The following is a 12,574-nucleotide window of genomic DNA, read 5'->3' as shown; positions in this document are numbered from 1 at the left end:
CACCCCACCCACCTCCACCTCCCTTTTCCCCCTCTTTCTTCCATTTGTTACTGAAAAGGAAAATGAATCAAAATAAAGTTTTAAAAATATATTTCAAAAAAATTATTAATTTGCTATCTCACTTCAGCTTTCTACCTCCAACTTGGTAGCAGTACAACAGTCTCAGAAAGTGCATAATCTAGTTTCAAGTATCCTACAATTTTGGTTAAAAATCACTCTTCACACTTCAGATTCTGAATTTTTATTTAGCAAATAGAAGACAGTTCGCACGCACACACACATAATTTTCCATCGGGTTCAAATACAGAAGCATGACAACAACAGTGTTAGTGTTTACTAATACAAGGCAACTTAGGATACTTTGCATTAGTATATTTTGGTTTAAGATCGGTCGTCTAATTATTTGTTTTTAAAAACAAGGGATAAGAGAGTTCTCACAGAAAATAGTGACAACTTTCCTTCAGCTCTTACGTAATTTGCTCAATTAGATGCCTTTTCCTGAGAACCACAAGTGAATGCCAAATAACCTACAAATGCTCTCACTGTGTATTACTTGACTTTGCACTATTTACTGTGAATATTTTACTTCAATCCTTTGTGTGACAGGCAGTGAAATGAAAAGGATTTCCCTGACAAGCTAAAAGAAATAAGTCCCTACTGAATGTACAAACATGATTATTGGAAAAAGGAAAAAAAAATGGGACGCTGGGTAAAACATTTTTTTCATGGTTGGCTACGTTTTCTGTGTTCACTGCATTCTGCTTTTACTTACATTTTACACAGCGCTGCCATTTTCCCAGAATTGGTCTCATAATAACAAACCCTTCCCCTTATTATTTGGAGTGTAGTCTAACGTCTTAACAGCAAGATTAAAGTTGCACTTGCTTTTATTTTTGTTATACATAAGACTGAATAAAAATCAAATCACTTGAAATATTGGAAACAACAGATAAAAACACTGTTGCCCCTCAGAGGCTTTAAATATTCTGACTGTAGTTTGGCTACATTTTACTGCAACCCACACCTAGCGCTTGTTCATTTCCACTTAATTTACATACTGCACTTCATTGTTTTATTGCTGAGAAACTTATAGTATGTGGATTTTGCATATGTAACCAGACAAAAAGAGGCAGCTGCAGCAACGTCCCCTACCAACATGCTGCTTATTGCACCCAGGAGCGTTGTGTGTATTGTGTACATTCAATTTATTGGAGCGACTCCACATTGCTAGGGCAGGACGTACTCAACAACAATGACTGCCACTAAACACGAATACTCGCCTCTTTCATCTGATAAGTCTTCCATTTCAGAGGAAACCATGCCTAAATCAGACACTGATCATGACAATAAAGCTACCAGAGCTAGATTTGCTTCACAGCAAACAAGGTTGTAGTCCTGACATTGAGGACTACAATATCTTAAAAACATAATTGATTTAAAAAAAAAAAAAAAAAAAATCTTAAAAAAAAAAAAAAGAGACGGTGTTTCAATCTTTTTCCCCTCTGTCAGTTTTTGAAGAAGAAAAAGATTAAGAATGAAATTTCATTCTTGGTCCATGGTGATAAACACAGGAGGAGGAGGAGGAGGAGGAGGAGGAAGCCCTCAGGCTTTGAGGGAGCCCCAGATGATTAGTCCTACTACAACAGCAACAACAACCAACACTATCAATATAATGCAGATCTTCTTCCGGGAGCTTTGCTAGAAGAAAATAAGCAGAAGGAATTTAATGTTTTTGAATTTTCTTTCCTTTATGATCTAACTAATAAGTTGATTAAATGATGTAGAGTCATGCACACATTCTGCTTTACAGAAACGGGCTCTAACAACCAGTCTTGCTTTACTAATCCAAGTTAAAATCTCATTTTTCTAGCATTTATTACAGCTCATCTGTCTTTTCATACTCCTGTTCCTCACCACTTCTGTCATATCATACATTAAGATATCTCTGTCACATTACCTGGTGGCCTGCAGCTCGGGCCAGCTGGTGCACCCCTTTCTGGATATTGGTCTCGGTATTCTCCACGTTGGCTTCTATGCTATCTGCAGGAAACAAAACAAAATACATAATTTACTTGCGGTAAGAGTAGAAACTGCACAATCCTGCTCACTGAGCCGTAAACTGTCAATGTGAAGCTGTTACACCTGTCAGCATTAACTTACTGAAAGATTCTTACCTATCATGTCTCCTTGCTCGTGGACCATCATACCCAGGTCCTTGAAGATGTCATTTATGTCTACGATGTCAGACTAAAAATCAAGAGAGCCGGTCCATATTCAAGAGGTACTTACAGTATGTTTGTGACTTTGTGTTTGTGGAATTTTCTTTGCACAGATATTAGGTGTTGAAATTTGATCCCTACCTCCAGCTGCCTTAGAGCTGATTCTCTCTCCTGGATCAGTCTCAGATCTTCTTCAGTGACAGCGTCAGCCTGAACCTGTATCTGGGAATCACTGCATACAGATGCAACTAGAGTAGTTAAAACATTATTTACTATAATAATAAAAAGCAGAAAGAATAATACTGTTCAGAAACAGTGGGCTTACCTCGGTATAGGAGGAACATTTCGAAAGCTGTCTTCAGGCTGACCACCCTGCTAGAAGTCAATTGAACACATTTAAGTCTTATTGTTGCAAATCTGCAGAGGTCCTTCTATTCCTGATTATGGGTATAGCAATGATTCAGTAAGTACAGAATGTCCTTTGCTGCAATATGTAAGTAAAAGAAAAAGAATTATTCAGTATTTGCAGAACACTTCATTGTTAAAATATATGCATGGCCAAGTTGAATAAATTCACCTTGCAGCTTTATTTACTGTGCAAAAATAAATTATTAAACATAGCAGCAGTAACACGCTGTTCCTACCTATCAGCAGCATAGCAGATAAAAAAAAAAAACAACTTTGAGTGAAGCGAGATAAGCAAGAGTGAGATACGGGAACACAGCTGTGAGTGGGTCCAATCATGGGAATCTGTGACTACAACAATCACAATTAAAGATACTTTTTGATTCACAATCATGTGACAGCTTCATGTGAAACTACTTCTGAACTGACGCCTGCGGTTACAACAATTTTAAGAGAGGAGTGAAACTGTAACCAGCTGTGACTATTTCAAGCAAGCACTGTGGTGGAATACAGTGCAATAACAATTTTATGTGGATTTTTGTAAAAATAAAAAAGTAGACATTTCTCAGCAGAAGCCGACATACTGATGAGAGAAACCCAACAAGGTTTGTGAACGAGCACTTTGTGACAGTGGGGAGAGAAAGATAACCCCCTTAACATGCAGCAGAACTACACTCAGCGATGGTGACCATCTGCCTCGGCAGGCTGGGGAGAGGGGAAGCAGAGAGTGAAAACAGTAAGAAACACGAAAGTGAGAACAAACACTAGTGAAATCTGCTGCTGAAAGGAAAAAGGCAGTGAGCCTTGATGTACAGCACCTACTTGTTTTGCTGGATTGTTAGTGCAAAGCTTAAACAAGCTACTAAAAAGCTTTGCATAAAACCATTTTTTTTTTTATTTTCTATGGTTTCAAGAATGTCTAATTTTCAAGTCTCTACTCTTCTGTAGGTTTTCAATAGGATACCAAACATATTCTCCTCTGCTATCCATCACAAGCACTTATGCTGACAAAAATCGCCTGTATGTGTCGTCCAGTTTATGGCTAAGCAGAAAAACACAACACTTCTTAAACAGCACTTCACACGCTTGTCAAAAGACCTGAATTCCGTCTAAATCTACGCAATGATGTAATATATGTGTTTACATTTATAGCAGTGGCTTCACCCCACTCTCATACTCCCATACAGTACCTATTTTATAACTGTCGTTTAATGCTCTACCCAACAACTTGGTGATCTGATGACAGGCAGTTACTTACAGACAGTCTGGAGCTGGCTCTGACTCTGGCCACAAACTCCTTCTCTTTGCTGGCGGCATCTCGCTGCGACTTTTGAAAGCTGTTCAGAGCAGCGGAGAAGTCGTTCAGCAGGCGCTCTCTCTGTATCTTTCTCTGACGCTAAAGTAAACACAAAAATATTGTAAACAGATGAACAAATGGACTTGTCAGAACTATGGTCTGTAGTTAATCAGTCTGGTATGGTACCACAGATTCTACAGAAAAGATGGATTACAATGTTCATTGGTCAGTGGACTGCTATTTTGAACATTTAGATGTTGCCATGGTTTCTTTGGAACTACAAGTAACCACTTTGAATGAAAGAGTGAAGCGCTATGATGTGATATATAAATAACAATTATAGCTAAGAAGAAGCCAAAAGCATTTTTGTTTCAATCTGTCAACACGTTTATTTCTGCAGTGAAGCTGTGAAGTTGGGCATTTAACATGGGAGTCTATGAAGACTGACTCAATTTTGTAACCAGGCCCCAGGGACATGTGAGGAACTACAGCCTTTGTGCCAGTGAGTTTATTTTTCAGACAGAAAGAGAGGTTGTTCTTTGTGGTTTGCTTGACTGTGACAAACCTTTTAGATCAGGAAGACTTTAGAAACTCATTACCTGATCAGGTCCGACTGGGAGTGCAGTAAAAGCTTTCATCAGTCGGTCAGTCTCCTTTGCCAAGTGGTTGCCTTGTTGCTGCTTCTGTTGACTAATGACATTAAAAAATGAATTTGTTAAAGTAGAGAATAGTACTCAGACATTACAAAGACAAAGGATGGTAGGCATAATACTGTGCATAGGTTTAAAAGGAATCAGAAGTAATTTAGAGTATATAAAAAAAATTAGCCGGCATTAAACATTGCTGTAATAGTCTAACATTTTCTACGCTTGCACATTTACACTTTCACTAAGATACTTCTGATAACAGCCCAGGTATGTAAATCCAACCAAGCCCCAGTAACTCACATCGTCTGTAGTAGCTGGCTGCTGTCCTGTTCAGTTCCCAGCACAGAGATTGCCCTTTGCAGCTCGGAGGCTGGCAAGAAAGTCACAGAGAAGCATGTTGTTTATTTGTATTGAAGTGTGTCCACGTGTTGGACGCGCTGGCTGACAATAATGCGTTTTTATGTGTGCATTTCTTACTCAGCAGTGTGATCTTCTGGATGTTGGAGCTGATCTGGTTAACCAAAACACTGGGCTCCTCTGGAATCCCAGCCTGGTAGGCCATGATGAAACCTACGAGGACACACAAGACCACAGGCTTCACTCGACTCGCTCATGAGTTAACAGTGAGATCTAATTAGCGTCTGGAGTCAGCTCACTGTTCTCGTGACTGTCATGTGTAGAAAAAAAAAAAGGAAAAAAAAAAAAAAAAGAGGCTTTCGGGGTGAAAGCATTTGTGTAGATATAGTATAATCATTGTATTTTGCAAATTTCCAAGAAGAGATGTTGCAACTGTGTTTCTATTTATGGCGTCTTTGACATTAGTACAGCATTAAATACAAGATAAAACAGTGATTTCTGTGATCTCCTCTCCCCAAAAATGATGCAACGTTTGTGACACCCCCTTACATTTCACCTTCTTTCTACAGGTTTTCATCTTGAAGCAAAGCTCCAGAAATATCTGTTGAGAAGCTCACTACTATCTTTCACTGGGTGCTTCTTAATACTCATGAACTCAGTCTGAGGTTTTATTCTCACACAACACAGTAAAGCCTGCCACACGGCTGGTGTCCTCATTGCTCACAGTGTTTAATAAATTTGAGTTCAGAGCTCTGAGAAGGCAAGTTTATTTCTTTTATACAGGAATACAGTGGACCCACCCCCAAACACTGAGTACAGTGTGTGATTAGTCACAGTAAGCTTACGCTTCAAGCTAAGAGGAGCAAGGATGGAAGCTGAAATAGTAAAGTGAAGGAGTGGCTTAAATAAATCACTTTATAATATAACTCATGACCTAGAAATGGTTCAGAGGTCCAGCTTCTTTGGAATGTGATACTGTAAACATGAGTAACCTGAAACAATAAAAAATACTGTAACAATAACAAGTTTTATGCTGGTACTTATCCACTAAAAACACTGCGAAACTAATACACTTACATTATTGAGGGATCACACAAATGATCATTACAGCTAAAATGATTTGATATCAATGCTGTGAAATAAAATATTATAAATATGCTGCAGAATTAAAATATTTTCATCTTTTAACCTTAAAAAAAAAAACAGCTATCAAGGCCAAAAGGAAAGTCCTACAGTCTGATAAAGGTGCTCATATCATACTGTACAACCTGAAGTGAAGGAGTGTTGGGCCGGGAATATTTAGCACAAGCTCCTCATGCAGACTTCCTGACTCAAAAAAGACTGAAACTTAGTATGCAAATAGCCACCTGCTAAGAAACTGTCACAGTGACAGGATATTTCTCGTTTGCTTTAATTAAAAATTAAAGTGTGATTAGGGTTAATTAAACCAACGTGCATGTTCTGTTTCTGTCTCCTTGCCAACAAGGAAAAAATGCGGAAATCACCAGAGTATTTTTTTATGCCATCAACATGAACGGATAAACTGCAAATACTTAGTTATGACCTACTTGTGTTTGTTGGGGTTAACGCTGTCCTAATGTTACCTGTACACTGCTCTTCATTTTAACATTAGCGGGTTTAAGAGTCATGAAGTTACAAGGGAAGTCAGTATGAAGATGTTTGTCGCTTTTCGTTGTAAAACAAAACAAAAAAAACTTAAAAATACGAAACAACCTCGTAAAAATACGTTGGTCGTCTAAAACGTTAGTGAAATTGTCAAGAATGACTAAAAGTTTGAACTTTACCTTTCTCGTGACTTGTTTCTTGCGTCGTTGTGCTTCCTGATTTTTACTTTTGGCCACTCCTCCGTCACATGATGTCTGCTGCACTCCCAGCGAGATCGCAGCTGTAAATTAAAGGTGTCAAACGGTAACATAATGCAGGCCAGAAAAGTATAGAAACAAAAAACTGTCCTTTTCTTAAAAACAGAGCAACGACGCAGCACAGGTTAAGTGCTTCATGATCTTTCATTCTTAGGTATTTATCGGCTGTAGGCTACCAGGTGAGATGCTGGTTCGTGGGCAGGTGAGGGGTCCAAATCAGTTCCAAAAATGCTAGTTTACACTGGACAACATCAGTGCTTTTAGTTAGTGTAAGAGCCATAAAAAGGATTATAATTCTGTTTAGGTCTTGGGTGTCATATATGATGCTCGGGGCCCAGAATCGGCCTAATAAATTGAATTCACATTGAATTGAATACATTCCTTTTAAATTGTGGGCCAACTTTACAAAAGCCCCTTTCTCTGAACGTAAAGACGTTTAACAGCACAATTAATCCCCTTTTATATAAGAAACAATTAGTGCAATTTCAACCTCACACCTATGCCGTTTTTCTACATGGTAAAGTTGGCTGGTTGGTTTCCACAGTGTGTTTTTTAGCCTGTTTCCTTCCCATCGTGCCCAACTAGTCACTGCAGATGGCCTCCCCTTGTTGAGCCTTGTTCTTCCAGAGGTTTCTTCCTGTTAAATGGAAAGTTTTTTATTCCCACTGTCACAATTTGCTTTCTCATAGAGGGTCATTTGATTGTAGCAGTTTTCTCACTGTTATTGTAGGTTCTTTACCTTAAAATATAAATCTACTTTTGATTTGGCATTAAGTAAAATTTAATTGCACTATGTGTGCAGAAATGTGCACAACAATATAAGTATGAATGTGTAAAGTGTGTCCATGTGCTTCAGTGTGTATGTATGTTACTAGTCTAGTTGATTCATGTAGGGTGTTCACTTCTATGTGCATGAGTTTCCAGTCCAGACTCTGAGTACTGAGCTTTCTGAGGCCTGAAGGAAGAAACTGTTGCACTGACTGGAAGTGAGGGACTAGATGTTCTGGTACATCTTGTGAGGCGGCAGGAGAGTAAAAGGTTTGTGTCAGGTGTGTGGGGGATCATACACAATGATGGTGGCTTTGTGAATACAGAGTTTGTGGGAAATGTCCTTGAAGGTGGGGAAAGAAACAGTGGTCCTGCAGCTAACATGGGTCATAACTGATTAACCACAACAAAAACAAACAACTGACAGGTGAAATGAATACATTCATTATCTCTTTGCAATGCAGCGTTTTCATGGAAAACCTTGTATTTTAAAATTCTTGTGAATGTTACTTTTACAGGTGTCTATCCACCAAATATTTCACTAGCACCCTCCAATGGCAGCATCCTCCTATTGCAGGACAGCGCATCTTGCCACTCCACAAAGCTGCTCTGGACACTTAATTTGCATAAATCAAACTCCTCAGATCCCAACCTGAACATTCACGAAGGAGCCAGAATAGATCATCCACGGTGGACACACCAACAAGACCAAAGGGCTCATGTTCATGCATTAATGGGCCAGAACTGAACTGTGTACAAATGATGGATGTAATGTAAATGTGTCAGTCTCTAAAGCGCTTTGGTTCACCTTCTGTGGTTTATATGTGCTAGATTGCCGGTTCAAGCCCCAGCTTGGACAGTCTCGGTCGTTGTGTCCTTGGGCAAGACACTTCACTCGTTGCCTACTGGTGGTGGTCAGAGAGCCCGGTGGCGCCAGTGTCCGGCAGCCTCACCTTTGTCAGTGCGCCCCAGGGTGGCTGTGGCTACAATGTAGCTTGCCATCACCAGTGTGTGAATGTATGTGTGAATGTGTGGATGACTGGATGTGTAAAGCGCTTTGGGGTCCTTAGGGACTAGTAAAGCGCTATACAAATACAGGCCATTTATACATACATGCCACCATATTGCTGAAAGATATTTCTTTTTAATTTGCTACCCTACTTTACATATAAAATTGGCTTTGCTTTCAGAATAATGCAGAATCTGGATTAAATAGTATTACCTAACAGTTCACTTGCTAACACCACCTCAACTTTTTAAAATTGTAGTTATAATTTGGTTCTTGGTGTTTACTCCATGGTAATTGGTAATTACTCCGTGGTAATTTTACAAAACACATTATGATGTTACATAAAGCTATGAGACATGTTCTGTTTACCAGACGCATCAGGCACATCAAAGTTCACTCAGATTAACCAAATCAATAACAGTCTTAACTTCTGTATCCAGTACAGACTCACTGGAGTATACTGCTCTAATCAGCCAATCTCATGGCTGCAACTACATGCATAGACATGTAGACCATATCTAAATGTCCAGGCACATAGCCAAGGCCAAGATAACCTAATGAAGTTCAAACTGAGGATCAGAATGGGGATGAAAGGTTATAGTGGCTTTAAAGGTGTTGGTTGTTGTGGGCTGGTCTGGCTCTTTTAGGAATTTCCCCACTCAGCCAATTTTTCCAAGGATTCTTAGAATTTATTTGGGGTTTGTGTTTCCAGATTCAATTTACTGATGGTATCACTGTATCACTATAAAAGTTGTGGATTTGGGTTCATGTAAACAAATCAGCTTGAACAATGAACAGATGTACTTTGCACTGAACTCAGTATTCTATGTTTGGACAAAATTGAGCTCTATGTACTTAAATTCTCTTATCTGTTGGTCAGGGTCCAGTGAGCCATATGTCACATGGACTAATGTGATTGGTGCACATCTGCATGCACTGACTTTGATATTCAGAGAAGTTACAAATGCTGTATTTAAGGGAAAACTCTCAGTCCAGAGTAGCTGCTCTTGACTCTGTCCTTCTCTGCAGACCCAACACCTCAGTCATGCTTCGTTTGCTGGTCCTTGGCCTTGTCCTGGCATGTGCAGTGTCTCTCAGCAGCTCTGCAGTAATTCTAGAAAATGGCGCTCCCATCCTTTGGGCACAAACGGCCAGCCAAGTGACTGAGTTGCCAATGCACGATGGGATTCTGGTTCCAGACCCCTGGAACTACCTTCACCGCATGAGTTTATACCGGCTGATGATAGCTGCTACAGACCCCTTCATGGGATCCATGGGGACAAATGCTACTGACAGTCCCCTGTGGGGACTGCCACTGCAGCTTGGATGGATGTTAACTTCAGGTGAAGTCAAAGTATCATTTCTTTTTTTTTTTAAGTCAATAATAATCCTTTCATCACAATTTAACAAACTTTGTAGTACAAAACTGAATAAAGAGCCTCCTAATAATGTAACTAACAAAGAAACAAGACCACAGCTAATGATCTGTTGTTTTTACAGGGCGTCTCGCTGATCCAACGGGTGCAACAACTTGTGGCCTGGAAGCAGAGCCTTTGTGCATTTCTACCCAGAGTTGGTGGGCCTGTAAGTACAAGAAACAAATGCATAAAAAATAAACACAGGGGGAATACAAATGACCTCTTTATGTTTCTCCAGGTGTGAACTATTTTGCATCTGTACTTCCCTTTCTGTCTGCTGCACAACAGGGCTTCATGGGAGCAGGAGCTCAGGTATTATCTTAAACTGAAAATGAACACTTTGAAAATAAAACAACAACAACAACAACCGCAATAATAATAATAATAATAATAATAATAATAATAATAATAAGAAGAAGAAGAAGAAGAAGAAGAGGACACTTTTTCATGCCATCACACAAATATTTGCAGTTTAAATAATAATGAATATGACCATTTTGTATTATTTATAATGTATGTTATATAGTGCATATTATCATGTATGTTATTACATTACCAGGTCCAGATGCAGGTGCCTGCAGGAGTACAGGACTATTGTACAACTTATGCTGACTGTAAAGCTAAATACCCTGATGCCATGTCTAAGTGGGATGCTTTTTTTCAGGTATTGAAACACAGATATACACTGGTACATATACACACAGTTTCTATTCACATCATATTATCCCGCAATTTTAAAGGGGAACTGAACTTGTATTATTTTGCCCTTAGTAGAAAACATTACATTTTAAAAAGTCAGGGCCATGTGCCATTATAGTTCAAAACGGGTCTGTTTTCCCTGAATGCACCCGCTTTATGAAGCAACAAAGCTACATTGCTGAAATAGGTGTACTCCTTTAATTGTTCATATTGTTTTAAGGGTCTGAAGACTACTAGTGAATCTCTTCTGCCTGATGATGTGAAGAAAGACACTATCCTTGGTGTCTACTGGGACGCCCTAATGGCTTCAACCTATGCCTCTGCAGCATGTAATCCCAAGTAATTTCTTTTACTTTTACTGTAACCATGTTGCTTATTAATTGTAGACTATATCATTTTCATTTTTTATTCTACTGCTGTAACACAACATCCCTTGTTAGATCAATAAAGTATCTATTTTTATCTATCATAAAATCTATCATTTTAATGCATTTCATTAGTAAACATTTACACATACCCTCCTCCCCCAGTCACCCATCCTGTTTTTACATATTACAAATCATGTACACACACATTCATACATGACAATGACATTGACTAAATCTACTTCATCTTTTTTTTTTCTGGCAGTCTTGTTAGTTTTAGCAGTGTCAGTACTCTTTCCAGCACAAATTTTAACATCAATGCCCTTATTACCAATACTAATGATGCTGGAAAAAGTATTAAAGCAAAAGTGATCACTATCCTTATTATTTATAAATGTTTATAAACAAAAAAAAAATTGTCCACTGAACTATTTTTGGTAGTTCAGTGCACACCAAAACTACCAAGGACGAGGCCTTGCTGTTTTTCCCTGCAAGTGGTCAAAAAAGCCAAACATTTATCTCAAATTTCAGCTCTCTTAATCTCAGCTTCTGTGTTCTCGCTTCTCCTACAGGCAGAGCCACTATTCCTCTGTAGAAGTGTCATTTGCTCACAGCTGGCTGAACTCAGCAGAATATGTAGCAGCAGCTCGATTCCAGACCAACATGGAAAAAGCAGTGCTTTTCCTAACCCCTCTGCCAAGTCGGATTTTACAGGTACATATCTTCAACCTTTTCCATCTGTTTATTTTACACATCACTTCTTTTTTTCTGAAACACACAAAGTGAGAGAAGGCTTTTGTCCATTCTCCATTCTGTCTTATCATTTTAGGAGGGCGACAGCGCCCCTAACATTGCTGATCTGACTGCAGAGGAGAACCACACACTGTATATCTTCAGCTGGATGAAGACTATTGACAGTCTGCTTGGTAGGACACACACACACGCACACAAGCAAACACAAAATATTATTGCTAAGATTTTATTTTAAGTTATGCTCATGATGATGATCTACCAGGTGGGACATTGGTGCGTCTGTGGAAAGGTGCCATGTGTTCAGTAAACACAAGGCAAAAAGGTGCACAGGTGCTGGAGCAGCTCCTCCTGAATCCCAGCTTTGCTACAAGCACTTTCCTGTCCATCATCTCTGAGATGACTACAAGCTGCTGAGTCAAACACACAAGATAAATACATAACGGTATTAATTTTTTCTCCTGAAATTATTTTTTTTCTCCTCTTTAATGGACATTTTTGTCCATTTTTGTCCATTAAACAAAGTTGTTTTGTCACTGGCTTTTAAGGTCAACTTGTTGCACTTATCTGTGGTGTATACTTGGCAGTACATTAAAGTAATTTCTTGGCTCCAGTTCAACTAGTGTTCTAAAATGTGTCTCACAGATTTGTTTTTTTAAGTTTTTTTCCACAAATAATTATTTTCCAGCAATATGTTTCCACTGTAGTACAGCTACTTCTACTACTTAATTAAGGATATGATTTAAAAAAAAAAAAA

At 38.8% G+C, this 12,574-nt stretch overlaps 2 protein-coding genes across 3 annotated transcripts; one reads left to right on the top strand and one right to left on the bottom strand.

The window, feature by feature from the left end:
* Positions 1–224: 224 nt before the first annotated feature.
* stx7l (syntaxin 7-like) lies at positions 225–6,796 on the bottom strand. 2 transcript variants are annotated; one of them, XM_085382898.1, is made up of 10 exons: positions 6,731–6,796; positions 5,046–5,138; positions 4,869–4,938; positions 4,521–4,611; positions 3,883–4,020; positions 2,545–2,594; positions 2,361–2,451; positions 2,175–2,247; positions 1,958–2,040; positions 225–1,698 (listed from the first exon to the last, which is right to left on the bottom strand). In XM_085382898.1, exons 2-10 carry the CDS (start codon positions 5,128–5,130, stop codon positions 1,603–1,605), a joined length of 777 nt encoding a protein of 258 aa, XP_085239024.1. In that variant the 5' UTR covers positions 5,131–5,138; positions 6,731–6,796; the 3' UTR covers positions 225–1,602. The 2 variants fall into 2 exon arrangements, with proteins under 2 accessions (XP_085239024.1, XP_085239025.1); XM_085382899.1 differs by having other exon boundaries at positions 2,545–2,591.
* Positions 6,797–9,546: 2,750 nt separating this feature from the next.
* On the top strand, positions 9,547–12,423 carry leg1.1 (liver-enriched gene 1, tandem duplicate 1). The gene is made up of 8 exons (XM_085382448.1): positions 9,547–9,928; positions 10,086–10,169; positions 10,242–10,315; positions 10,563–10,667; positions 10,923–11,041; positions 11,640–11,781; positions 11,897–11,993; positions 12,083–12,423. The coding sequence occupies exons 1-8, from the start codon at positions 9,550–9,552 to the stop codon at positions 12,232–12,234; spliced, it is 1,152 nt and encodes a 383-aa protein (XP_085238574.1). The 5' UTR covers positions 9,547–9,549; the 3' UTR covers positions 12,235–12,423.
* The last annotated feature ends 151 nt before the right edge of the window (positions 12,424–12,574 follow it).

The sequence above is a fragment of the Rhamphochromis longiceps genome, linkage group LG15 (genome assembly GCF_057381845.1).
Source record: "Rhamphochromis longiceps isolate RC_006_pf linkage group LG15, R_longiceps_female_GT1.1, whole genome shotgun sequence".
In the NCBI taxonomy this organism is placed as follows: Eukaryota; Metazoa; Chordata; class Actinopteri; order Cichliformes; family Cichlidae; genus Rhamphochromis; species Rhamphochromis longiceps.
Note: the sequence above shows the minus strand (reverse complement) of the source record. Positions and strands in the feature narration are given on the sequence as shown.